This window comes from Mobula birostris, chromosome 4 (assembly GCF_030028105.1).
Source record: "Mobula birostris isolate sMobBir1 chromosome 4, sMobBir1.hap1, whole genome shotgun sequence".
Taxonomy (NCBI): Eukaryota; Metazoa; Chordata; class Chondrichthyes; order Myliobatiformes; family Myliobatidae; genus Mobula; species Mobula birostris.
The window spans coordinates 204,834,445-204,862,382 of record NC_092373.1 but is presented as its reverse complement, the minus strand read 5'-3'; the positions used below and the strand labels follow the sequence as shown (position 1 = coordinate 204,862,382).

The 27,938-nt window shown below is 45.7% G+C and overlaps 1 protein-coding gene across 1 annotated transcript in view; it reads right to left on the bottom strand.

Moving 5' to 3' along the window:
- vax2 (ventral anterior homeobox 2) overlaps positions 1-25,288 on the bottom strand; it is a 41,061-nt gene extending 15,773 nt beyond the window's left edge. Inside the window, exons 1-2 of the mRNA XM_072257018.1 lie at positions 25,099-25,288; positions 16,155-16,342 (exon numbers count right to left, since the gene is read on the bottom strand). Of these exons, the coding sequence (XP_072113119.1) occupies positions 16,155-16,342; positions 25,099-25,288 (378 nt within the window). The remainder of the gene's footprint in view (positions 1-16,154; positions 16,343-25,098) is intronic.
- Positions 25,289-27,938: the final 2,650 nt, after the last annotated feature.

The following is a 27,938-nucleotide window of genomic DNA, read 5'->3' as shown; positions in this document are numbered from 1 at the left end:
CTTATCGTCTTGTACTTCTTCCTCCCCTCCCCCCCCACCATCTTACTCTGACTTCTCCCCATCCTTTCCCATCCTGATGAAGGGTCTTGGCCTGAAAAGTTGACTATTTACTCTTTTCCATAGATGCTGCCTGGTCTGCTGAGTTCCTCCAGCATCTTAAGTGTATTGCAACAGGAAGAGTTGTCACAGGAAAGCAACATCCATCACCAGGGACCCCCACCACCCAGGGCACACTCTCTTCTCACTGCTGTCATCAGGAAGAAGGTACACGAGCCTCAGGACCTACGCTACCAGGTTCAGGAACAGTTATTACCCTCAAACATCAGGCTCTTGAACTAGAGAGGATAATTGCTTCTTTATTTATTATTATTATTTCTTTCTTTTTGTACTTTCACAGTTCATTGCCACTGTTTGTTTGTTGTTTACGACATATGCCAGTGGTATTAAACTTGTTTCTGTTTCTGACTATTTTTCTCACTGGTTGAACAGCCAGTTGGTAAGGTTCTATTATGGTTATTACTCTATCATGGTTTTTTGAGAATGTTCTGAAGAAAATTAACCTCAGGGTGTTTGAATATGGTGGCATATGTATTGATAATAAAATTACTTTGAACTTTTAACTTTGAAGTGCAGGCAAATGCATGTATCTGAGCCAAGTGCTATTGAAGAGCTGGCCACTGACATCAGGAAGTAGGGTGGAGTACACACCTATCTGTATCAGTGGTGCTGAGGTAGAGATGGCTGAGATTAATGATTGGTCTTGGTCCATATCTGTAGATTCTATGCACCTCTGTTTCCTGAGAAGACTAAAGAATTGAGTATGTTCCCTGTTGACTCTTGCCAATATTCACAAATACATGGTTGGAAGTATTCTGTTGAAATAAATGAAAGCTTGGTATCGCCTGAGGCCAGAGGAAAATGCAGAAGATTGTGAACACAGCCCAGTCCATCAGAGTCAAAGCCCTCCCACCGATGTGCACATCTACATGGTGCATTTCCACAAGAGAGCAGCATTCCTCATCAAGAATCACCACCGTCTGGGACATGCTCGTTTCTCACTGCTTCCATCGGGAAGGAGGTACAGGAGCCTCAGGGGCCACAGCACCAGGTTCATGAATGGTTCTTACCCTTCAACAATCAGGTTCCTGAACTAGAGTGGATAATTTCACTCACCCTAACACTGAACTGATTCCACAACGTACAGACTCAATTTCAAGGAGTCTACAACTATGTTCTCAGTACAATTTATTTACTGTTATCACTGTAAGATCACAGGATACAGGAACAGAATTAGGCCATTTGGCCATCAAGTCTGCTCTGCCATTTCATCGTTGCTGATCCATTTTCCTTCTCCCTTCATGCTTTATCCCTTCATGCCCTGACTATTCAAGAATCTATCAACCTCTGCCCTAAATATACCCAATGACATGGCCTCCACATCTGCCTGTAACAATGAATTCCATAGATTCATTACTCTTGGCTAAATAAATTCCTCATCCCTTCCTTTCTAAAAGGACGCCCCTCTATTCTGAGGCTGTGTCATCTGGTCTTAGACTCCCCCGCTATAGGAAACATCCTCTCCACATCCACTCTACCAAGGCCTTTCACCATTCGATAAGGTTCAACGAGGCCACCCCTCGTGCTTCTGAATTCCAGTAAGTTGATGTCCAGAGCCATAAAATGATCCTCATATGACGTCTTTCAATCCCAAAATCATTTTTATGAACCTACTTTGAACCCTCTCCAACATCAGCACATCCTTTCTTAGATAAGGGGCACCATACTGCTCACAACAAGTGAGGCCTCACCACTGCTTCATAAAGCCTCAACATTATATCCTTGCTTTTGTATTCTAGTCCTCTTGAAATGAATGCTAACATTGCATTTGCCTTCCTCACCACTGACTCAAGCTGCAAATTAACCTGTAGGGAATCCTGCAAAGGGCTCCCAAGTCCCAATGCACCTCAAATTTTGGAATATTCTCTTCATTTAGAAAATAGTCAACCCTTTATTTCTTCTACTGAAGTGTATGACCATACACTTCCCAACACTATATTTTATCTGCCACTTCTTTGCCCATTCTCCTAATCTGTTTCAGTCCTTCTGTAGCCTTTCTGCTTCCTCAAAACTATCTCCCCTTCCACCTATCATTCGCAAACTTGGCCACAAACCCATCAATTCCATCATCCAAATCATTGACATATAATGTAAAAAGAAGCTGTCCTGACAGAGACACTGTGATTTTGTGGAACACCACTAGTCACTGGCAGCCAGCCAGAAAAGGCTCCTTTTATTCCCACTCTTTGCCTCCTGCCAATCAGCCAATGCTTTATCCATGCTAGAATCTTTCCTGTAATACCACAGGCTCCTAACTTGTTAAGCAGCCTCATGTGTGGCACCTTGTCAAAGGCCTTCTGAAAATCTAAGTACACAACATCAACTGATTCTCATTTGTCTATCTGCTTGTTATTTCTTCAAAGAATTCCAAAAGATTTGTCAGGCAAGATTTCCCCTGAAGGAAACCATGCTGACTACGGCCTTTTTTTATCATATGCCTCCAAGTATCCTGAAACAATCAACATATCCTTTACAATCAACTCTAACATCTTCCCAACCCACTGAGATCAGACTAACTTGCTTATCATTTCCTTTCTGCCTGTCTTCTTGAATAGTGGAGTGACATTTGCAATTTTCCATTGCTCCGAAACAATGCCAGAATCAATTGATTCTTGAAAGATCTTTACTAATGTTTCCACAATCTCTTCAGCCATCTCTTTCAAAGCCTCAACCTGGGGTGTTCACCTTCTGGTCCAGTGACTTATCCACCTTTAGAACTTCCAGTTTTCTAAGAAACTTCTCCCTTGTAATTGTAACTTCACACTCTTCTGCCCACGACATTCTTGAACTTCCACCACACAGCTAGTGTCTTCCACAGTGAAGACTGATGCAAAATACCTATTTAGCATGTCTGTCATTTCCTTGTCCCTCATTACTACCTGAACAGCATCACTTCCTGGTGATCCAATATCTTCCCTCATCTCTCTTTTACACATCATATATCTGAAGAAACTTCTGTTATCCCCTAATATTATTGGCTAGCTTATCTTTGTATTCTATTTTGTTATTTATGACTCCTTTAGTTGTCTTTTGTTGGTTTTTAAAAGCTTCCCAATCCTGTAACTTCCCACGAATTTTTGCTCTATTATATACCCTCCTTTGGCTTTTATGTTGGCATTGACTTCTTGTCTCAGTCACTGTGTTGTCACCTTGCCTTTAGAATACTTCTTCCTCTTTGGAATGTATATATCCTGTGCCTTCTGAATTGCTTCCAGAAATTCCAGCCATTGCTGCTCTGCCGTCATCACTGCCAGTGGTCTTTTCCAATCAATTTTGGCCAGCTCCTCTCTCGTGACTCTGTAATTCCCTTTGCCCCACTGTTACACTGTTACATCTGAGTTTAACTTCTCCTTCTCAAATTGCAGAGTGAATTCTATCATATTATGATTACTGACCCCTATTAGAAACATAGAAACATAGAAATCTACAGCACATCACAGGTCCTTTGGCCCACAATGTTCTGCCGAACATGTGACCTATTCTAGAAATTGCCTAGAATTTCCGTACCACATAGCCCTCCATTTTTCTAAACTCCATATGCCAATCTAAGAGTTTCTTAAAAGACCCCATTGTATCTGCCTCTACCACCTTCATTGGAAGTGCATTCCACACACCCACCACTCTCTGTGTGAAAAACCTGCCTCTGACATCCTCCTTGTACCTAACTTCCAAGCACCTTAAAACTATGCCCTCTTGTGTTAGCTATTTCGTGTTAGCCTCTGCTTATCCACTCAGTCAATGCCTCATAGTTCCTTTACCTGAAGTTCTCTAATCAATTTCGGTTCATTGCATAACACCCAATCTAGAATAGCCGATACTCTAGTGGGCTCAACTACGCGCTTCTCTAAAAAGTCACCTCACAGGCTTTCAAGTAATTAGCTTCCTTGGAACTCAGCATCAACCTGATCTTCCCAATCTAACTGGATATTGAAATTCCCTATAACTATTTTAATATTGTCCTTTTGGCATGCATATTCTATCTCCCATTGTAATTTGTGGACCACATCTTTGCAAATTATTATTTTTCTGTATTTGTACAGTTTTTATTCTATTGTACATCGATTGTTTGTCCATCTCTGTTTTTGTGTACTTTCTCATTATTCTATTGTATTTCTTTGTTCTGCTGTGAAAGACTGCATGAAAGTGAATCTCAGAGTTGTATGTGGTGACACATATATGTACATTAATAATAAATTTACTTTGAACCATCATGAAAACCAGCCTCTCCTCCGAGTAGCCATCATGCTCAAATATCCCACTCACCCCAGACATTCTCTCTTCTCACCACTCCCATCAGGCAGGAGGTACAAAACTGAAAGCATGTACCACCATTATCAAGAACAGCTTCTATTCTATTTTTACGGGAGGGGGGTGAAGATGGCAGCGCGATGGCAGCGCACGCGGCCACTTCGGTGATGATGTCTGTTATCTGTCAAGTAGGGGACCGTTCTGATTTGATGGAGATGGACGTGAGAGTATGGAGGAATATCTGGAAAACTTCTGAAATGCCCATTTCGCTGCCGTTGCTACTGTGTGGTAACTGGAATCTCTGGAGCTGAAGGCCCCAAAATCCTCGGCTTTGCGTGTTTCAGCGGCTGGGGAGAGGTCGAAGGCGCTCGGCAGAGGCTGGCGCTTGGGAGGCTGTATTGGAAGGGCTGGTTGGAGGCTCAAAGTTTTTGGACGGATGGACTCAGTGTGGGCTGTGGCTGCTTCCAAGGCATCGGCAAGTTGATGGTGCCTAGAGGTTTATGGCAGGGAGTTTCTCCCTTTTGCTGCCCGTTATCGGGGACTCAGGAGTCGATCGACTCGGGACTTTGAGACTTTTTTTACCGTGCCTATGGTTTGTTCTTCATTAAATTATGGTGTTGCTTTGCACTGCTGTAACTATATGTTATAATTATGTGGTTCTGTCAGTGTTAGTCTTTGGTTTGTCCTGTTTTCTGTGATATCACTCCGGAGAAACATTTTATCATTTCTTAACGCATGTATGCATTTCTAAATGACAATAAAAGAGGACTGAGTGTTCTCATAATCTAAGACCATTGAACGGACCACTAGTACAATAAAACGGACTCTCACAATCTATCTCATTATGACCTTGCACCTTGGATGACTTTTTACTTTATTCTGCATCCTGTGACTGTTTTCCTTCTGCACTGCTATGGTATATAATGGACAGAACGGTCTGGCTGCATCAGGTGCAAGGGAAGATTTTCACTACCACGGTACACTGATGGACAGAGTGGCCTGTCGGCAAGGGAGGTTGTTTCACTGGGCCTTGGGACACATGACAGTGATAAACCAATAAAACTACAGAAGTTTCAGGCAAGCAGACATTATGACAAACACGACGAGTGTGGGCGGCCTCCGTCGGTCAGGGTCGATCATGGATATCGCATCCTAGCTGTCTCAATATGCAAGCCTAGGCAGTACGATATGGAAAGCAAGCAGTTAAACCCAGAGGAACGGCAGAGGCCGATACAGTTTGGTATCAGCGGTGTGGTAGAATTTGCCAGTCAGTGCTGAACTCAACACAGGACTGCCTCAGGGACTCCAGCTCCGGATTTTTCCCTCAGGGTTTACTCCTGACGCCTTCCCCATGAGTGGGTAAAGCAGTGGAGGTATGAGAGCAGAGTTTTCCTTCTCCCAAATGAGCTGCCAACCACAGCTGACAAGCCCCATGAATCCAAAGCAATCGATTATAAGGGGCCAGTAACATGCCTTTGCCCCTTCTCCAGTCAGCAGAAACTGTTCTGCTGGGCTTAGTAGCTAAGCCACACGTGAAGACCAGGAGACAGACCTGGCTGTCAGAGACTATTTGAGGTGCACACCACTGGGAGAATTTAATATGCAGTGGGAGTTTTTCCCCATTACCACCCCCAACTATAACAACCTTAGGGAACCACACAGTAAGATACAACAAAACTGACAAGACATAATATACCTACATAAGTTTGCCTGTGAGGGTTTGATTAAGAAAATAAAGGATTTTCACAGGGACTGTTTCCTTTCACATTATATGTCAATGATTTGGACGAGGGAATTGGTGGCTTTGTGACCAAAATTGCAGATGATACGAAGAAAGGTGGAGGGGCAGGTAGTTTGAGGAAGCAGTGAGTCTGCAAAAGGACTTAGTTTCAAAGAAAGGGCAAAGAAGTGGCAGATGGAATCTGGTTTAGAGAAGTGCATGGTCATGCACTTTGGTAGATGGAATAAAGGCATAGTCTTAACAGGGAGAAAATTTATAAATCAGAGGTGCAAAGGGAGTGGGAATCATGGTGCAAGATTCCATAAAGGTTAACTTGCAGGGTGAATCAGTGGTCAGGATGGCAAATACAGTGTTAGCATTCACTTCAGGAGGACAAGGATATAAAAGCAAGGATATATTACTAAGACATTGGTCATTGGAGCATAGTGAGCAGCTTTGAGCTCGTAACTAAGAAAGGATGTGCTGGCATTGGAGAGAGTCCAGCGAAGGTTCACGAGAATGATCCCAGGAATAAAAGGGTTAACATATGAGGAGTGTTTGATGGCTCTGGGTCTGTACTGACTGGAGTTTAGAAGAATGGCGGGAATCTCATTGAAACTTCAGAATAGAGGGCATCCTTTTAGAATGGAGATGAGGAAGAATTTCTTTAGCCAGAGAGTGGTGAATCTGTGGAATTATTTGCCTCAGGTGGCTGTGGAGGCCAAAACATTGGGTATATTTAAGGGATAGGTTGATATGTTGGTCAGGGCATGAAAGGATACGGGGACAAGGCAGGAGACTGGGGCTGAGAAAGAAAATGGATCAGCCATAATGAAATGCTGGAGCAGACTTGATGGGCCAAATGGCCTAATTTTGCTCCTATATCTTATGGTCCTATGATCTTAATTCAATCATGTTGGAATGGCGGAGCTGACTCGATGGGCTGAATGACTTAATTCTGCTCCAAGATCTTATTGCTATTTTGACATTTAAGTAGCCTTTTAAATGTCTCCTCTATCATTTGTAATCCCACTTCATATCACCAGTTCTTATTCCTTCCCCGTTTTGATGGAAGCAGCTTTTCCCCAGCAAAGACAAACGACGAGGCTGCAGAGTGTTGTAGGCTCAGCCGGCTATAGCACGGGCACAGCCCTCTCCACCATCAAGGACATCTTTTAGAGACAGTGGCTCAAGAAGGCGATATCCATCATTAGGGATCCTCACCTTCCAGGCGTGCCCTCTTCTCACTGCTACCATCAGGGAGGAGATACAGGAGCCTGAAGACACACACTCAATGTTTCAGAAACATCTTCTTCCCCTCTGCCATCAGCTTTCAAATGGTTCATGAATCCATGAACACTACCTCATTATTCCTTTTTCTGCATTATCCATTTGTTTCTTATACTTGATAGCAACTTCATGTCTTTATATGACACTAGTCACCCTGCAAACTGTCTTTTTCAGAAAGCTTCCTTCTAGAAAGCACTATAGCACTATAAAACCAATACTTCATGCCTTCTTAAAAGTTTCTTCCCCCCAGACAGTTGATCTGATCAACCTTTCTAGTTAGCCCTCCATTATCTATTAGCTCGGTCACTGCACTGTAAACACTTTAGTCCACTTTTTATAAAGCTGTTACATAAATACTTGCTGGTATTTATGTATTTATGCACATTTTATTCCATATTCATACTTTAACCTCTGGCTTTATTTTTTATGTTATCGTTGAATGTTGTTTTTGGTGCATGCCGCGCCAACACACCACAGTAAATTCCTCAAACATGTAAATGTATATGGTGAATAAAGCTGATCCTTGACCCTTGATTTCTCAAAGCCATTGGATTCTTCAGTCAGCTGCACAGCCCCAATCACTGCTTTATGATACCACGTAATACGTCAGTAGTAATAAATCCAATTGTGATTCTGCGATCCTGTTTAGAGTACAGAAAGTCCCAAGTTTCACTCAAACATCAGTTTCATTCCGTTATTCTAGAACATTACATTTGACTATTTCTCTCTTTATAAAAAATACCTCAACTTCCCTTTCATATCCTACTCCTATACCCTGTCTTCAACCCCTTCTATCCGTTCAAACATTTCCTCTCTCATTTAAACTAAAATGAATACAGAAAACATCCAAGAGGACCACAACCTTGTCATAGGGTTTGGAGGCTCGCGTACCTCAATGATCTGGAGAACTTTGTTGGCGGGAGTCAGGACTTTACGCTTTTGCTATTGATAAGGTCACCCATGCCAACAGGTCAAAGGGTAGAGGCCAGACTAAGAATGGTCCACCCATCCTCCATGTTCAGGGGAGTCCAGCTCAGGGTGAACAACCCTGACTGTCAAAATAAATTGTTACAGAAACAGCAATATAGAACCCTTCTATATCTGTGTGCGACTGAGGACCCTGAACCACTCTTGGGGCACAATAGAGAAGATGGCCAAGGTCAGACAGAGATAGAAGACACTCATTGCTGCCCTAAACGCCAGTGGCGTAAAAGGCAGTAAGTACCGATACTAAAAAAAATGGCATCTTCAACAAATGCAAAAAAAAAGCATAACTGAACAGAATACCAACAGCTTCAAAATCCAATAACCCAACCCCTTTAGTCAAGCAATGTAATGCAAAGACACAAAATACTTCAAACAAAAAGAGTTACAATTACAAAATCTACTTATTAAAATAGAAATAATAAAATGCAACAAATTTTAAATTCAACTTGCAGAAAGCACAATATTCAGAGCATCTCTCGCACTGTTATCAGACTTGAATGGTTCCCCAGAGTGATAAGATGGAACCTTGAGCTCACAATCTACCTTGTTTATTTATTCATGAAGATACAGTGCAGAGCAGCCCCTTCTGGGTGTCCAAGCCGAACTGCCAAGCAACCCCCAATTTAATCCTAGCATAATCACGTGACAATTTACAATGACCAAGTAACCTACCAACCAGTACATCTTTGGACAGTGAGATGAAACCGGAACAACCGGAGGAAATCCACACGGTCACGGGGAGAACGCACTAACTCCTTATAGGCAGTGCTCGGTATTGAACCCAGGACGCTGGTACTGTAAAACATTGTGCTAACCATCCCACCCCTCATTGTGATCATACACCTTATTATCTACCCACACCGTCTTTTCTCTGTAGCTGTAACCATGACGGGTGGTCAAAACTGCCCAACGCATCACCAGCACCAGCCTGCCCACTGTCAAGGACGTAAATACAGAAAGGTGCCAGAAACATCATGAAGGATCTCACCCACCCTGCTCATAGACTGTTTGTCCCACTCCCATCAGGAAGGAGGCTACGTAGCATCCACGCCAGGACCACCAGATTCAAAAACAGTTACTTTTCCCAATCAGTAAAGCTGATCAATATCTCCACCCACTAACCCACCCCTCCACACCCCCAACCACCACTACTATATTATTTCCTGTCTGTCATTTTATGTATAGACATTTCTGTGCCTCGCATCACTTTATGGACATACAATCAATCTCTCCACATAAACTATGTCGGCTTTTTTATATTTATTTATGTTTTTATTATTGTGTTCTTTATCTTATTGTGGTTTTTTCTGTGCTGCATCGGATCCAGAGTAACAATCATTTCATTCTCCTTTACTCTTGTGTACTGGAAATCACATTAAACATTAAACAATCTTGAAACAACATACCAAATGATCTATATTAAACCTGAAACACAAGCAACTTTGCAGATGCAAACCACTTACAGATTCTGTCAAATAAAATACATCCACAGAACAATAAACTAGCTACATACAAATTATAAGTTCATCAAATTTTGTTAAGTAGAACAATCCAATCATCTCTCAAACTCCAATAAATTCAGCTCACTGAATAAACTGTAACAAATTCAACATAAACATTCCAAGCTAAAATTAAAATAACATACCAATCAAACATCAAAAGACCCACATCATAAAAGCCACAAAATTCTACACACTCATTGAACAATGACAGTCTCAGATATCAATGTTATTTGCTGTATTTAATGGGATTTTTACACAAATAACATGACCAAACTCAAACTCAAGGTTGAAAAGTTGAAATAAATTTTATTATCAGAGTATGTACAGTACAGTACTGTATAAAAGTCCTAGGGACATATGTACAGCTAGAGTGCCATAGTAATTTTATGTATTGCACTGTACTGCTGCCACAAGAAAACAACAAACAAATTTGATGACATGTATGAGTGATGATAAACCCAATTCTTATATGGGTACCTATTGTGGACTGAGAGTGGGAAGGGGGCAGGGAGAGGGGAATCATGGTTGGGCAAAGGGGAAGGGAGAGGGGAGGGAGCGAGACGCACCAGAGGGACATTCTGTAATGATCAATAAACCAACTGTTTGGGATCAAGTGATCTTGCCTGGTGTCTCAGGGCTGGGTGTGTTTGCACCCGCGCCACCCTCCTGCCCTGGCACTCCTTCTCTGCCACCGGTCTCTCACCCCTCCTGCAGCACTCCAGCCTCACCATTCCCAACACACTATGCTCCCAGTAGATTTACAAACTGGCTCTCCGCTCCATGCAGACAAACACAGTGCTGTGCAGAAGTCTGGGGCACTCTAGCTATACATATTACCCAAGACATTTGCACAGTACCGTATTTGTCACTATATAATACTCTGAGAGTCAGTTTCTTGTGGGCATTCACAACTGAACAAAGAAACAAAACATTACAAACTGATCCAATTATAAATTATCCAACCTACTACAAGGATAACAAAATGTAATCAGCAATAGCACCGGGATAGATGTAACTAACCTCGCCAAAGTACAAAGCTCCAATTGAACTGCAACACAGCCGAGCAAATATGAACACAGTCAGCAATTGACTTGTGATCAAAATTTCCACACTTGGAGTAAAAACAAGGACGGATTACCATTCATTTTGGGAGGACTAGAATACAGGAGCAAGGATGTAATGCTGAGACTTTATAAAGCATTGGTCAGACCGCACTTGGAGAATTGTGAGTAGTTATGTGCCCCTTATCTGAGAAAGGATGTTCTGGCATCGGAGAGGGTCCAAAGAAGGTTTACAAGAAAGTTCCTGGGAAAGAAAGGGTAAACATTTCAGGAGTGTTTGATGTCTTTGGGCCTGTACTTGCCGGAATTTAGAAGAGTGAGTGTGGATCTCATTGAAACCTACTGAATATTGGAAGTCCTAGAAGGAGTGGATGTGGTGAGGATGTTTAGGACCAGAGGGTACAGCCTCAGAATAGAGGGACGTCCCTTTAGAACAGAGATGAGGAGGAATTTCTTTAGCCAGAGGGTGGTGAATCTATGGAATTCATTGCCACATACTGCAGTGAAGGCCGAGTCACTGGGTATATCTAAAACGGAGATTGATAGGTTCTTGATTAGTCAGGGCATCAAAGGTCACAGGGAGAAGTCAGGAGAATGGGGTTGAGAGGGTTAATAAATCAGCCATGATGGAATAGCGGAGCGGACTCGATGGACCGAATGGCCGAATTCTGCTCCTGTGTCATGCTCTGATGGATTTCCTCTGCTGCGCACTCCTTGGTAAAGACGGTGCCTTCACGCTGCTGAACAAGTTGACAACGAGTTACCCAGCACGGAAAGAAATTTGACTGAGCAATGTGCAGGCAGCCAAAATGGATTCAGTCCAGCGTCAGGAAACGGACAACTCCCTGGATCTGCGGTCCGTTAGCAACTTGGGACCCAGCGGCCCGCCTTGGCCCGGGGGTGTGGTCAGTGATACGGCGGAGAACATTGAATCTGGGGACATGCGCAGGATCACAAATAACACGCACGGCAAGTGAGACAGTCCCACAGAGTCGCTGTCACAGAGCAAAACAGCGCAGGCACAGACCCTTCGGCCCAACCAATCCATTCCGACCGCGATGCCCATCCAGCGAGTCCCAATTTCCTGCGTTCGGCCCATATCCCTCTAATCCCCACCTCTCCATGTACCTGCCCATGATACCTACTGTTGTACCTGCCACAACCACTTCCTCTGGCAGCTCATTCCATATACTCACCACACCCTGGGAAGAAAAGTTGTCCCTTTAAATGTTTCCCTTTTCACCCTAAATCTACGCCTCTACCCTAGGAAAAGTCTGTTACCATCCACTGTATCTATGCCTCTCTTAAGTTCATATATTTCTATAAGGTTGCTCTTCAGTCCCCTTAGGAATAAAGACCTATCTTGGCCAACTTCTCCCAATAAATCGGCCTTCTAGAGCCAATAGCAGCCTGGTAAATCTTTTCTGCACTCTCTCTAGTTCAACTGCATCCTTCCTACAACAGGGTGATCGAACTGTACCCAGCACTCCAAGTGTGGCCTCCCAACATTGCAACTTAATGTCCCAGCTCCTGTACTCAATGCTCAGACTGATGAAGGTCAGTGTGGTAAAGCCTTCTTCACCGCCCTGTCTACATGTGATTCACTTTCAATGAAAATTCCACTGGAATTTGATGGATTTTTTTTTGACTGATTTGTATTTTCTTGGGGAGAATGTGTATAATTTATGGTAAAGTTGTGCTTTGCTTGTGAATGCTGCTTGTCTGATGCTCTGTGCCTGTGGTGCTGCTGTAGCGGGTGGGCAGTGACCTGTGCACACATGGACTTGAGCAGATGACAATAAACTTGACTTTGACTCCTGGTCCTGAACTCCTGCCGTTGGAAACATTCTCTCTGCATCTAGTCTCTGCCCTAAGTCGTGAAATGTGTTGCTTGTGCCGATAACCTATCCTGGCCTACCTTTCAAACAGGACTTCGACTTTGGGCTTGTCTAGAGTGCAGCACATCACTGTGTGGTATATAGTGACTTCGGAAACACTCCCCAAGAGTTTGGAGAATATGCAATTTATTTATTTATTTGGAACTACAGCACTGAATAGGCCCAACGAGCCACACCTCCAGCAACCCACCGACTTAACCTAGCCTAATCACTGGACAATTCACCGCTATGTCTTTGGATTGTGGGAAGAAACCCAGAAATAAACATACCAACTCCTTACAGGAGGGGACCAGAATTGAACTCTAAACTCCGCCGCCCCTGTCTGTAATAGATCTGCACTAACTGCTACACTACCATGGCACCCACGGCCCCCACGTCTCAGAAAGGATGTGCTGGCTTCGCAGAGAGTTCAGAAGGGGTTTACAAGATGTTTACGGTTTGGAAGAAGGCCATTCAGCCCTTTGAATCTTTGTCATCACCGTCCGGCTAGTCCCTCTCCTACTGAGTTCAATAATACAGTGGACAGATACACACCATAAATAACTTGCACACATTTCACATTAACGCTTATTTGACCTATTTAGCTAAAGATATGAAAGGAGAAGGGCAGTCAAGGACTCTGAACCTGCCTGCCCCTCTTCTAGGGTTACGTTAGTGTCTGGGTGTCCTTGGACAGGGAGCATCTGGTCGCTAAGGGTAGATCAAACATAGAACATAGACATAGACATGTTCTATGGCCCACAATGTAAAATACTCTAGAAGCTGCCTAGAATTTCCCTAGTGCATAGCCCTCTATTTTTCTAAGCTCCATGTAAATATCTAAGAAGCTCTTAAAAGACCCTATTATATCCGCTTCCACCACCCACCACTCTGTGTCCCGTTGGTACCTATTTCCAAGCACCTTAAAACTACGCCCCCTCGTCTTAGTCATTTCATCCCTGGGAAAAAGCCTCTGGCCATCCACATGATCACTGCCTCTCAATGTCTTATACGCCTCTCTCAGGTCACTTCTCATCCTCTGTCGCTCCAAGGAGAAAAGACCAAGTTCACGCAACCTATTCTCATAAGGCATGCTCTCCAATCTAGGCAACATCCTTGTAAATCTCCTCTGCACTCTCTCTATAGTATCCACATTCTTCCTGTAGTGAGATGACCAGAATTGAACACAGTACTCCAAGTGAGGTCTGGCCAAGGTCTTCTATAGCTTCAACATTACCTCACAGATCTTGAACTCAATCCCACAGCCAACACACCATACGCCTTCTTAATAACATTGTCAACCTGCGCAGCAGTTTTGATTGTCCTATGGACTCGGACGCCAAGATCTCTTAGGTCCTCCACACTGCCAAGAGTTATTAAGTTAAGGCATCCGTTAGTCTTGCGAGACCATGCATCTGCGCCTGGAAAGTCTTCACTCTCCAGAGCGCAGGCCTGGGCAAGGTTGTATGGAAGACCGGCAGTTGCCCATGTTGCAAGTCTCCCCTCTCCACGACACCGATGTTGTCCAAGGGAAGGGCATTAGGACCTATACTGCTTGGCACCAGTGTCGTCACAGAGCAATGTGTGATTAAATACCTTGCTCAAGGACACAACACGTTCCCTCGTCTGGGGCTCGAACTCACGACCTTCAGGTCGCTAGTCCAATGCCTTAACCACTTGACCACGGGTTGAACTCCATCTGCCACTTCTCAGCCCAGTTCTGCCTCTTATCGATGTCCCGTTGTAACCTCTGACAACCCTCCAGAAGACTATCCACAACACCCCAAACTTTGTGTCCTCAGCAAACTTACTAACCATTAAAAGTTACACACATCAAAGTTGCTGGTAAACGCAGCAGGCCAGGCAGCATCTGTAGGAAGAGGTGCAGTCGACGTTTCAGGCCGAGACCCCTGACGAAGGGTCTCGGCCTGAAACGTCGACTGCACCTCTTCCTACAGATGCTGCCTGGCCTGCTGCGTTTACCAGCAACTTTGATGTGTGTTGCTTGAATTTCCAGCATCTGCAGAATTCCTGTTGTAACCATTAAAAGCTGCTGTGGAACCTCACCCAGCCCCGGACCCTGTCGAACTGACTTTCGGGAACGGCCCCCCCCCACCCGATTGTGTATTGTAACCCCTGACCTTTGTGTGTATTTAATATTTGAATAAATTTTGTATGTTTTAAAAATATGCAATGACTAATGTTTTCGGTTGTTTGGTTTAGGGTTCGAACGGCACCGCCAACGCCAGCGTTAATTTCACAAACGGGAGAAAATCTGCAGACGCTGGAAATCCAAGCAACACACAGAATGCTGGAGGAACTCAGCAGGCCAGGCAGCGTCTATGGAGAAGAATAAACAGCAGACGTTTCGGACCGAGAGCCTTCGTCAGTCCAGCATCTTGTGTGCGTTAGTTTTCCCTTCCTCATCTGTCCTGGGACAGAGGAAACGGTTAAATCGATCACATTGGTCAGAGCGGCGGGATCTCCTCTCCCGATCCCCACCCTGATCTCCGTAATTCCGATTTATTTCATTGAATTTAGAAACCCCGGCGCCTGTTTCTGGGTCAGAATTCACTAAATTAATGGTCACACTCACCTGCCCCAGTGGGCTCCCATTTAAACTCCACCCGGCCACAGAATATTTACCCAGCAACTAATCCCCCCCCCCCCCCCGCCCACCCCGGCAAGTTCCCACACAAACTTAAAACCAGCAGCAAGTCCTGCTGTACGGGCGAGTATTGTGGGGAGAGCACCCTCCCCTGAGACCTTTCGCTGCAATTTCTTCAGCAGTTCTGCCCTGCCCGCCCGCTGAAACTCAACCCCTGGGCCGGTATGTCCTGGCTGGGTCAGTCACAGCTGGATCGACAGAGTGAACATCAGGTTGGCTGTATCAGTCCCAGTCCCAATGAGATTTCCCCTCTCTCTCCCTCTCTCTCTCTCTCCCTCCCTCTCTCTCTCTCCCCCTCTCTCCCTCTTTCTCCCTCTCGTTCTCCCTCTCTTTCTCCCTCTCTTTCTCTCTCTTTCTCTCTCTCTTTCTATCTTTCTAGCTTTATATATCGATCTATCTGTCTTTCTCTATATAGCTCACTCTTTCTTTCTCTCTCTATCTCTGTCTTTGTCTCTCTCCCTCTCTCTAACTCTGTATCCTACCCCCCTATCTCTCACTGTCTCTCTGTCTCTTTCTCACTGTCCCTCTCTATGTCTCTCTTTGTCTGATAGTCTCTTACTTCCATCCCACCCTGTCCCTCTCTCTCTTACGCACACACAAACACGCACCGAGCGCGGGGCCAGCTGCGGCCCGGAGCTGCTGTGCACCCTCACCCGGCCCCGGACCCTATCGGCAAGGGGGTACCTGCGTCTCAGAGAGACTGAGCTGGCGCGCTAGCTCGGTGCGCTCACGGCCCACCACATACTGACAACGCCGAAACTCCATCTCCAGCCGGTACAGCTGCTCGGCCGTGAACGACGTCCTCGTCCGCTTCGGTCGGTCCAAATCCAAGCCACGGGGCAGCACGATCTCACGGATGGTCCCTTTGGCGTCTGGGCATAGAGAGAGAACAGCGGTCAGTCCCCGTCCCAGAACATCTCACATCAACGGCGGAAGACTTCATAGGGAAGAAGATTCAAAAGTCTGAAAACACGTCCCGCCAGGCTCAAGGACAGCTTCTATCCACTGTGATAAGACTATTGAACGGTCCCCTAGTGTGATAAAATGGACTCGACCTCATAATAGAAAATAGAATCCAGCACAGGAACATATCCTTCCATTTTCCTCACACTGATGTTCCTATCTAAACGCCTCTTCGAAGTCATTAATGTATCTGCCTCTACCATCACCGCTGGCAGCGCATTCCAGGCGCCCCCACTCTCTGTAAAAAAACCTGCCCCTCACATCTCCTCTGAAATTATCCCCTCTCACCTTACTAATCAGAATCAGGTTGATTATCACCAGCATATGTCATGAAATTTGTTAACTTAGCGGCCTCAAAACAATGTAATACATGGTAATATAGAAACATAGAAAACCTACAGCACAATACAGGCCCTTCAGCCCACAAAGCTGTGCCGAACATGTCCCTACCTTAGAAATTACTAGGCTTACCTACAGCCCTCTATTTTACTAAGCTCCATGTAACTATCTAACAGTCTCTTAAAAGACCTTTTAAGATAAAATATAGAGAAACAAAATAAATAAATACAGTAATTAAATGGCATAACTAAATGTGTATTAAATAGTTACATTAAAAATAGTGCAAAAACAGGAAATAATATAAAAATGAAGTAGTGTTCATGGGTTCAATGTCCATTTATGTCATGGTCTGGTCCGTGGATTCAGGACTCCGGGTCTTCCAGCTGTCCCTTGTTTTGGTTATGTTAATCATAGGCACCTGATTCCCATCTTGGGGCTTAGAATATAAGTAGCCTTGGGGTTGAGTGTGGGCTGCTGGTTTGTCTTGTCAAGATTCCCTGGGAGCAACTTGCTGGTGGAAGGCTAGAGCGGCCACTTGCCATCTTTAGGCCGTGTTGGAGAACCATCGTTTCAGTGAGCCTTGCTGTTGGTAGTTGGAGATGTCTTTGCGGTATGGATTCGGCTGTTTCCTGGGCCAGCTGAGTGGTTGTCAGCCACTCCAAGCTAAGGAGGGATCCAGCTGTTTCCATAGCCAGCTGAGGTTGCTGGCCGTAACTGCAACTTAGAGCAACCCCGATGCAGAGATGGAACTGTCTGTCTTTCTTCGGTGTTTGTCTTTTCTTGTCCTTGCCTCCGTGGGGTAAGTCAGGCTGTTCTGCAATTGCCCTGCGGGAACATCTGTCTTATCTTGTCCTTGCCTCCATGGGGTAAGTCAGGCCATTCTGCTGTTGCCCTGCGGGGGGGGGGATCTGTCTTGTCCTCGCCTCCGTGGGGTAAGTCAGGCTGTTCTGCTGTTGCCCGGGGGGGGGGGGTGGAATCTATCTTGTCTTGTCTTTGCCTCTGTTGGGTAAGTTCAGCCGTTCCTGGGTGACGGATGGTCCTGTCTCACCTTGGTGTGGAGAAGAAGTTGAGTCCCGGCTTGTCTAAGTACAAGTCCCGGCTCTATGTCTATGTACTGTCCTGTCTCATGTTGGTGTCGTGTTAAAGATGAGTCCAGGCTTTTCGAAGGATAGTCCCGGCTCTGTGTTGATGTACAGTTCCCAGTCTGTCTCTGAGCTCCAGCCTCCGAGTTCTCAGCTTCCGCATTCCAAGACCCCAGCTTCTAGCCTCAAGCCTCAAGACCCCAGCCTCAAGCCTCAAGCATCAAGACCCCAAGCCTGTAGCGTCAAGCCTCAAGACCCCAGCCACGTCCGGTCCTATGGCCATGTCATGTCCTTGCCTGGTTCTGGGGTCCAAGCCCGAGGCAAGACCCAGGTTCTGGGTCCTTCTCCAGGTTCTGACTCGGACTCCATGCACAGGTTCCTGGTCCGTTGTTCCTAGTCCTGGATCCACATTCCCAAGCCCAGGCTTCTAGTTCATAGTTTCTTGTCTGGGTTCCCTGTCTAGTCCATGTCCTAGCCCTAGTCTGCGTTCTTGTCCTTGCTCCTTGTCTGTATCCTGTCACGTCCCTACTCCAGTAAGTCCTGTCCCTTGTACTTCAGTGTCCGTGTCTTGCATTTGGGTCTGTTCCCAACGCCTCCCATTGTGACAATTTAGGAATTGGATGGCAGAGGGGTAGAGGTTGTTCCTGAATCGCTGAGTGTGTGCCTTCAGGCTCCTGTACTGCCCTCCTGACGCCAACAATGAGAAGAGGGCACATCCTGGGTGATGGGGGTCCTTAATAGTGGATGCCACCTTTCTGGGGCACCTTGAAGTTGTCTTTGATACTACTGACGCTGGTAACCAAGATGGAGCTGACTAATTTTACAACTTTCTGCAGCTTCTTTCGATCTTGTGCATTAGCCGCACACCCCCCCCCGGCCCCCCATACCAGACAGTGAGGCAGCCTGTCAGAATGTTCTCCATGGTAAATCTGTAGGAGTTTTCGAGTTTGACAAACCAAATCTCTTCAAACTCTTAATGAAATATAGCCACTGTCTTGCCTTCTTTATAGCTGCATTGATATGTTGGGATCAGGTTAGAGCCTCAGAAATATTGACACCCAGGAACTTGAAATTCCTTCCTATAATGGGACAACCTAAACTCCAAGCAATACTCCAGATGACTAACTCATTATGACCTTGCATCTTACTGTCTGCCTGCACTTCACTTACGCTGTAACTGACTGTCTCAGTAGGCCCATAGTTTCTGCCTGCTCCTGTCCCACCGAACTTGTATCTGCCTACCTGGACTCCATTTTGTCACCCATAGTTCAGTCTCTCCCCACCTACATCCGGGATACATCCCATGCCCTCCCACCTCTTCGATAACTTCCAGTTCCCCGGTCCCGACTGCTTCATTTTCACTATGGATGTCCAATCCCTATACACCTCCATTCCCCATCAAGAAGGCCTCAAAGCCCTCGGCTACTTTCTGGTTAATAGACCTCACCAGCTCCCCACCACCACTACCCTCCTCCGGTTGGCGGAACTGGTTCTCACACTCAATAACTTCTCTTTTGGCTCTTCCCACTTTCTTCAGACCAAGGGTGTAGCTATGGGAACTTGCATGGGCCCAGCTATGCCTGCCTCTTTGTTGGTTATGTGGAACAGTCTGCGCTCCAAACCTATTCTGATACTGCTCCCCAACTTTTCCTTCGCTACATTGACGACTACAATGGTGCTGCTTCCTGCACCCATGCTGAGCTCGTCAATTTCACCGACTTTGCTTCTAACTTCCACCCAGTCCTCAAATTCATTGGTTTATCTCGGACACTTCCCTCCCCTTTCTCGATCTCCCGGTCTCCATCTCTGGAAACAGACTGTCCACTGACATCTTCTACAAGCCCACTGACTCTCACAACTACCTCAACTATACCTCCGTCAGGCTTGTGGATCTTGGGGAGGAGGTAAAACCGAGCGGTACGGGGTGTGGGAATTATGAGTTTAGTGGCTGAGGATAGAAAGTCTCCGGAAGTTGATAAGGGCGGTGATGGTATGGGAGACAATGGTTTGATGTTTTTTGGTGGGGTCCTGTTCCAGGGGTAAGTAAGAGGTGGTGTCAGAGAGCTGCCGTTTGTCCTCAGTGAGGTAGAGGTCCGTCTGCCAGACAGGAGCAGGGGCAAGAATGCAGACTAGGGCTAGAACATGGATAGACAGGGAACCCAGACAAGAAACTATGAACTAGAAGCCTGGGCTTGGGAATGCGGATCCAGGACTAGGAACCATGGACTAGGAGCCTGTGCTTGGAGTCCGAGCCAGAGACTGGACAAGGATCCAGAACCTAGGTCTTGCCTCGGGCTCGGACCCCAGAACCAGGCGAGGACAGAGACAGAGGGAGTGTGTGTGTGGGGGGGATAGGGAGGGAGTGTGTGTGTGGGGGGGATACAGACTGAGTGTGTGTGGGGGGATACAGACGGAGTGTGTGTGTGTGGTTGATAGAGAGGGAGTGTGTGTGGGGGGGATACAGACGGAGTGTGTGTGTGTGGTTGATAGAGAGGGAGTGTGTGTGGGGGGGATACAGACGGAGTGTGTGTGTGTGGTTGATAGAGAGGGAGTGTGTGTGGGGGGGATACAGACGGAGTGTGTGTGTGTGTGTGGGGGGGGGGATACAGAGGGATTGTGTGGGCGATAAAGGGAGAGTGTGTGGGGGTTAGAGAGGGTAAGTATGGGTGGTAAAGGGGTGGATTACATTAAATTAGTGTATTGTTGGATACACTGGGGTGTAATTATATCTTAAACACAAGAGATCATACAGATACAAAGTTTTGGAGGAGCTCAGCAGATCAGGCAGCATCTGTGGAAGGGAATAAACAGCCGATGTTTCGGGCCAAGACCCTTCATCAAGACTGGCCAGGAAGGGGGAAGAAGCCAGAATTTCTCGTGTTTAAATTCTGTAGGTGCTGGAAATCCGGAGCAGCACGCATAAAATGCTGAAGGCACTCGCCTCCCCAGCATTGAGGACATCTTCAAAACGTGATGCCTCGAAAAGGCAACATCCATGGACATGCCCTCTTCCTACTGCTACCATCGAGGAAGAGGTAGTGGAGCCTGGAGGCACACATTCAACGTTTCAGGAACATCTCTTCCCGTCCGTCGTCGGATTTCAGAATGAACAATGAACCCATGTACACTACCTTAATTTTCCATTGCCCTCTGTTTGCAATACTCCTTTAATTTATTTTGTATATACTTATTGTAATTTATGATTTGTTTTTATTATGGATGCCGCAATGTGCTGCTGTCGCGAAACTACAATTTCCACGATACATGTCAGTGATATTAAACCTGATTACGGTTCTGTTTCTGAACTGGGAAGTAGAAATAGAACGGAAGGGTTAAAGAGAAATAACGAAGGGGCTGGTTGGAGAGAGGATGTTCCACTGACTCTGACTTAGAAATTAATTTAAATTTAAACCTCACATCTTACTCTAAATTGTTCTTACAACGGCAACAGCGGATTGCTGAGCGTCTGCGTCAGCGGACCAGGGCGATAATGAGGATAAAGGATTGAAAGAGGCGAGACGGCGAAACAGGAGACCGGAGACCAGAGCCCGCGCCAGAGCAGACTCTCTCAGACTCTCTCTATCGGCTACACTCGAACCGCGAAACGTATCTGTCGCTTAACCACACAGGGGAATGTCTCCGTCTTTTAAAAATAAAATTTCGACAATTACTAGTATTAAATATTGCAGAAAATTTGACATGTTGAATCTTCTGAATCCCATCCACTGAATCCGGGAAGGAAAAGAGAGTCACTCCGGATCTATTCGCAACATGTGCAGATTTGGGCCAGGGAACCCTTACCTACGGAGCGAAACTAAAACGGTTAGCTCGTTTGGATATCTTTAACTCCCGCCGACTGTACGGATAGTACATGTACATCTATCGCTTCATGAATATAATCTCAGCCAGTTTTCGATGAATTTTCAGAGTGTTTCTGTACCTTGTACCTTTGTGTGTGTGTGTGTGTGTGTGTGTGTGTGAGAGAGAGAGAGAGAGAGAGAGAGAAATTAATCCCAGCCATTCTCTATATAAATCTAAACAATAATATTTTCTAGACCAAAGCAAAATATTCTAAACGATCTTTACCAAAATTAGTGTACATGACAAGTTGGAATACTGAAACTGTTTCGGGGACAATTTATAATATATGGAACTCCAGCCGATTTACGGTAAACTCAGTTTAATGCTATAATATTATTTCAAGGCTCTTGAATTTTATTGAAAATGATTTTTAATCAACTAGATAAAAAAGCATGTTGTTGATTCGGTGGGAGACGGTGGAGGAGAGGGTTTATGTATATATATGTGTGTGTGTGTGTGTGTGTGTGTGTGAGAAGTAGTAAGCATTGATGCGATTTTAAGCTTTGACATGCCAATCTGGGATAGGAAAGGACTTGCTGACCTGTGTTTGACCCTTCCTTGCTTGTCTCATGAGTTTTCGTTTAGATTCACACCCGCCTGAGACCAAATGGGATTAAATCATATATTCTGGGTTATTTCTAATAACCCACACAAAATGCTGGAGGAACTCAGCAGGTCAGGCAGCACCTATGGAGGGAAATGAACAGTTCTGATGCCCTGATGACGGGGCTCGGCCTGAAACATCGACTGTTTATTAATTTCCATCGACGCTGCCTGCCCTGCAGAGTTCGTCCTGTATTTTGTGTGTGTAGCGCTGGTTTCCCAGCATCTGCCGAATATCTTGTGGTGATTCTCAGCGCATATCTGATGTGATGTGTTCGTTATCTTTGGGATATATCTGCGTCCAAGGCCCAACTTCTGCTCACAAACTATCGTTCACTGTGTATAAATGTCCCCGTTCCCTCTGCCGCTTCGTTCAGTATCGAGATGGAGGCTTGTTTAGTAAAAAACATCGGAGGCTTGAACAAACGCCATCTCAACGTTACAAATACGGCATAGTTGCTCTTGCAAGTAAACCGCACGGGTGGGTTTGTTCTGCGGAGAAAGGGAATCCGAGGACGCCGTGGTAAAAGGGGAGATAAAATTCCCATTCACTCCCCCACCTCCATAAAAAAAACGAACAGAATAACCCCTACTTACGGGAAACACAACGCAGTTTTCGGAGTGATTCAACAGACGTTGTGTGGGAAGTGGACCAAGTTTCTAAACCTGAAACTTGGGTGTCTGTCCGCTTACACACGCGAATTTGACTGGGATCCTATCTTCACACTATCTGAATTTTGAACATTTAAACTGTATGCAGAGAAAAGGAGGGGAAACTAAATTGGTTTCTCCATTTATAAAAACCACATTTAGAGAAGAAGCGGAAAATGTTACTCCGCATAGGCGCGGGCTTACAAAAAAAGCAAAGTAATAAATTCCAGAGAGAAACTCTGTTTCTGTTCAGCGAGAGAGACAAACAGAGAGAGAGAGAGAGAGATGGAGACTGCAGACAGACGGACAGAGACAGAGAGAGAAAGAGTTAGACAGAGGTAGGGAGAGAGAGAGTCAGAGAGCGAGAGGGGGAGAGAAAGATGGAGAGAGAGATCGAGAGAGAGAGAGACAGAGGCAGGGAGAAAAAGATGGAGAGAAAGAATGAGAGAGGGAGATAAAAAGGAGAGAGTGAGAGAGACTGAGATAGAGAGATGGCGAGAGAGAGGGGAGATAGGGGCAGACAGAAGTGGGAAAGAGAGACAGAGACAGAGAGAAAAAGATGGAGAGAAAGAACGAGAGAAGGAGATAAAAAGGAGAGAGATGTAGAGAATGAGAGAGACACTGGGATAGAGAGAAGGGAGAGAGGTCAGACAGAGAGAAAAGGGAGAGAGATTGAGAAAGCGAGAGGGAAAGAAAAGGGAGAAAGACGTAGAGAGAGAAGGAGCAGAGAGGCGCAAAAGAATATTTGTCTAAACCTTTATTTAGATACCAATCAGAACAGCAACGACTCCTGTCAAAATTAAAATTTATGTAACTTATTAATTTTCCAAACGGGATTTAATTTAGGGTAACCCCTCCAAGTTCAACGGAAACGATTTCTTTTTCCATCTAACTGACTTTTATTTTAGATTTCCAGCGTTTACATTTCCTCCCATTATCGGGTCAATTTCATTGCTGTTCTGGGCAGTTTTAGGGGCTTGGCTTTTGTTTATTTCACGTAATAAAATCTCCTTAGGTATTTTATTTAAAATAACAACAAATACTGAGCAAAAACCCGGAGTTTTGTTGGAATAATAGTTAGAATTGTTAAAATTAAATAAAAAGCGCGGTCTGACGGATTATCTGAGACCCCGGCGAATTAGTCGAACTGTCGATTTTAATCTATAAAGGACAAATATTAAATAAAAATTGGATTTAGTGCAGACACGTTGTTCACCGTGATAATACAAAGAGGGAAAGAGCGCGCCGGTCCAGATATAATCGGCTACGATTGATTTCTATTTATTGCGAGGCTTTAAAAAAACATGTAATTACGCTAAAAACGGCTGTATATAATACCTAAATAAATTTAAGTAGATTAAAAGTACGTTGAAGAATCTCCTAGATGATCCATACACGATAAAGAAGCGGGGATATATTGGACAGAAATAACCGGAGTGAGTTACAACTCAAGGCTGCGCGCTCTCCCGGGTTAATATCCGTCCGCAAAGTTCGGAGTTGCGTTCCTAGAATAAATCCGGAGATTTGCGGAGAAAATAATGCACAATAATTTCTTTTTGTGTGTGTGTGTGTGTGTGTGTGTGTGTGTGTGTTACCACAGGCGTGAGTTTGCCAGCGACCGCTGGCGGCGTAAACTCGTCGCGCTTGGGCCAATTTAATTATAATGACCTGGCGATATTTTAAAAATCAGATACACATATTCAAAAATTAAATCGAATTCCATGCAAAAATGGCGGTGAGAGTGGGGTGGTGGGGAGGTGATTCCTGGGATTTCCCCGCGTCTCCCTCCCTTCCCTTCTCTCTCTCTCAGTGCCGTATATTTTGGAAAGAGGTTGGTAAATGTTCAGAGACCAACGCTGGAGATCATTCGAATTATCTATCCGTCTTAAAAAAACAAAACGAACCGGCTTCCCGTGTGCGTCGCTTCATATGTAGCGTTCCAATGCAGATCTAAAATTCCGATATTCTGTAAAATTGTTTTGAAATTCCATTTTCATGCACACCCACCCTATATCGCTTTTTTGCGTATTATTTTCTTCTTACGCTTTCCTCCCATCACCTCTGAAACTTTTATTTTAATTGTTAAATATTATTTCTTAGCATCGTTTCCAACCTCGTTTCCCCTTTACCTCGGACCAGAATTCTCCGGCAGTAATCGGGGTCACCGACAGACAGTTCCACCTCTTCGCCTTCGTCTGAAGCAGTGGCGGCGCTGGAGGAAGTCCCCGGAATATCCCTCGACTCCTGGCCTGCCGCCGAGCTTTCGGGTTCGTTGTCCGGTCCGTCACTGCCCGCCCGTTCCCCAGCTTCATCGTTCATTGTGCCGGACCCGGAACTCGGTGCAAAGATTCCCTCGGATGTAGTCAGCGTCTTTCTCTCTCTCTCTCTCTCTCTCTCTCTCTCTCTCTCTCTCTCTATTTCTCTCTCCCTCTCTCTCTGTTCGTCTGCCTGTCTGTCTCTCTTTCTCTCTCCCCTCCCCTCCCTCTCTCTTTCTCCCCTCACTTTCTCTGTCTCTTTCTCTCCCTCCCTCTCTCAATCTCTCCCTCCCCTCTCTCTCTCCGCCCTCCCCCGCTCTCTCACACACGCTCTCTCTCGCTTTCTCTCCCCCTCTCTCTCCGTTCCTCCCTCTCTCTTTCCACTCCCACCCCCTGTCTTTCTCCCTCTCCCCTCCACCCCCCCCCCCACCACATCCTCCCTCTTTGGGGTCACGCCCAGTTGCGAGAGACACCAGCCTGTTCATGGTCAACATTGTGGATCGGAAGACATCGGTTGGTGTTAGTTCAGAACCCGCCCTGACCAGTGAAGAAGTTACCCACTCCAGCACACCATCAGACCCACCAGCCTGCAGGAAGGAGTGTGGCCAATTTGTGCAGGCGACTTCGGTTTGGCTGTGCCGGGCGTTTAGGTTCCCAATTTGCGTTTGGGAGACTAGAGGTGACGGCGGTCGGGGGAAGGGCGTCGGGGGCCGGGTGTTTTGGGAAGGTGAGAGGGGTATTGTTGGTTGGAGGGAGGCAAATCCGAGTTGGAGCGGTGTTTCCAGCCACATCTTCCCCATGGCGGGACGGCACCGTGTTCCTCACGAGAGCTGAGGTAAGGAATGGGTCAGGTCGGCGGCGTGAGTGCCCACCGTTTTCTCTATCCCGATGACGGGCCTCGGCCTGAAACGTCGACTGTTTACTCACTTCCATGGACGCTGCCTGGCCTGCTGAGTTGCTCCAGCATTCTGAGTGGTTGCTTTGAATTCCCAGTATCTGCAGAAGTTCTCGCGGTTCTCTCCATCACCGGCCGCCCGGGCTGCCAACCCAGAGAGGAACACCAGTGAGTGGGGGTAGTTCTCAATACACCGCCAGGCCCATCGTAACTTCCTGCCTGATGCCGTGAGCCGCTCATTTGGTACAATGAAAGGGATAGGAGCAATGGTGGCACTGAGGGTGATCCACGGAGAAAAGTCTCCGGCTGATAGTCACAGAAAGAGGGAGAACCCCCAGCTAGAGTACGCGGCATTCTCGAGACAGACAAACAGAACATAAAACATAAAACAGAGAAATCTGCAGCACATTACAGGCCCACGATGTTGTGCCGACCATGTAACCTTCTCTAGAAACTGCCCAGAATTTCCCTATTTTTCTAAGCTCCATGTACCTATCTAAGAGTCTCTTAGAAGACCCTATTGTATCCGCCTCCACCAGTGTCGCCTGCATTGCATTCCACGCACCCACCACTCTCTGTGTGAAAAACACAGATATCTCCCTTGAATCTACTTCCTTAAAAATAAACCCCCTCATGTTAGACATTTCAGCCCTGGGAAAAAGCCTCTGACTATCCACACGATCAATGCCTCTCATCATCTTATACAGCTCTATCAGGTCACCTCTCATCCTCCGTCGCTCCAAGGAGAAAAGGCCAAGTTCACTCAATCTATTCTCATGTGGCATGATCCCCAATCCAAGCAACATTCTTGTAAATCTCCTCTGCACTCTCTCTATAGTACCCACATCCTTCCTGTAATGAGGTGACCAGAAATGGACACAGTACTCCAAGTGGGATCCAACTAAGGTCTTATATAGCTGTAACATTACCTCACGGCTCTTGAACTCAATCCCTCGGTTGATGAATGCCAACACACCATATGCCTTCTTAACAACACTGTCAACGTGCGCAGCAGCTTTGAGTGTCCTATGGACATGGACCCCAAGATCATTCTGATCCTCCACACTGCCAAGAGTCTTACTATTAATATTATATACTGTCTTCAAAATGGACCTACCAAAATGAACCACTTCACACTTATCTGGGTTGAAGTCCATCTGCCACTTCTCAGCCCAGTCCTGCATCCTATCGATGTCCCGTTGTAACCTCTGAGAACACCCCCTCAGACTATCCACAACACCCCCAACTCTTGCATCATCGGCAAACTTACTAATCCACCCTTTTACTTCCTCATCCAGGTCATTTATAAAAATCACAAACAGGAGGGGTCCCAGAACAGATCCATGTGGAACACCACTGGTCACTGTCTTCCATGCAGATTACGATCCATCTACAACCACCATATGCCTTCTGTGGGCAAGCCAATTCTGAATCCACAAAGCAAGGTCTCTTTGGATCCCATGCCTCCTTACTTTCTAAAGGAGCCTGACATAGGGAGCCTTACTGAAATCCATATACACTACATCCACTGCTCTACCTTTATCAATGTGTTTTGTAATATCCTCAAAGAATTCAGTCTGGCTCCTACGGCACGACCTGCCCTTGACAAAGCCATGCTGACTATCCCTAATCAGATTATGTCTCTCCAAATGCTCATAAACCCTCCAACAACTTGCCCACCACTGAAGTAAGACTCACTGGTCTATAATTTCCTGGGTTATCTCCACTCCCTTTCTTGAATAAAGGAACAACATTTGCAACTCTCCAATCCTCTAGTACTTCTCCTTTCCCTATTGATGATGCAAAGATCATCGCCAGA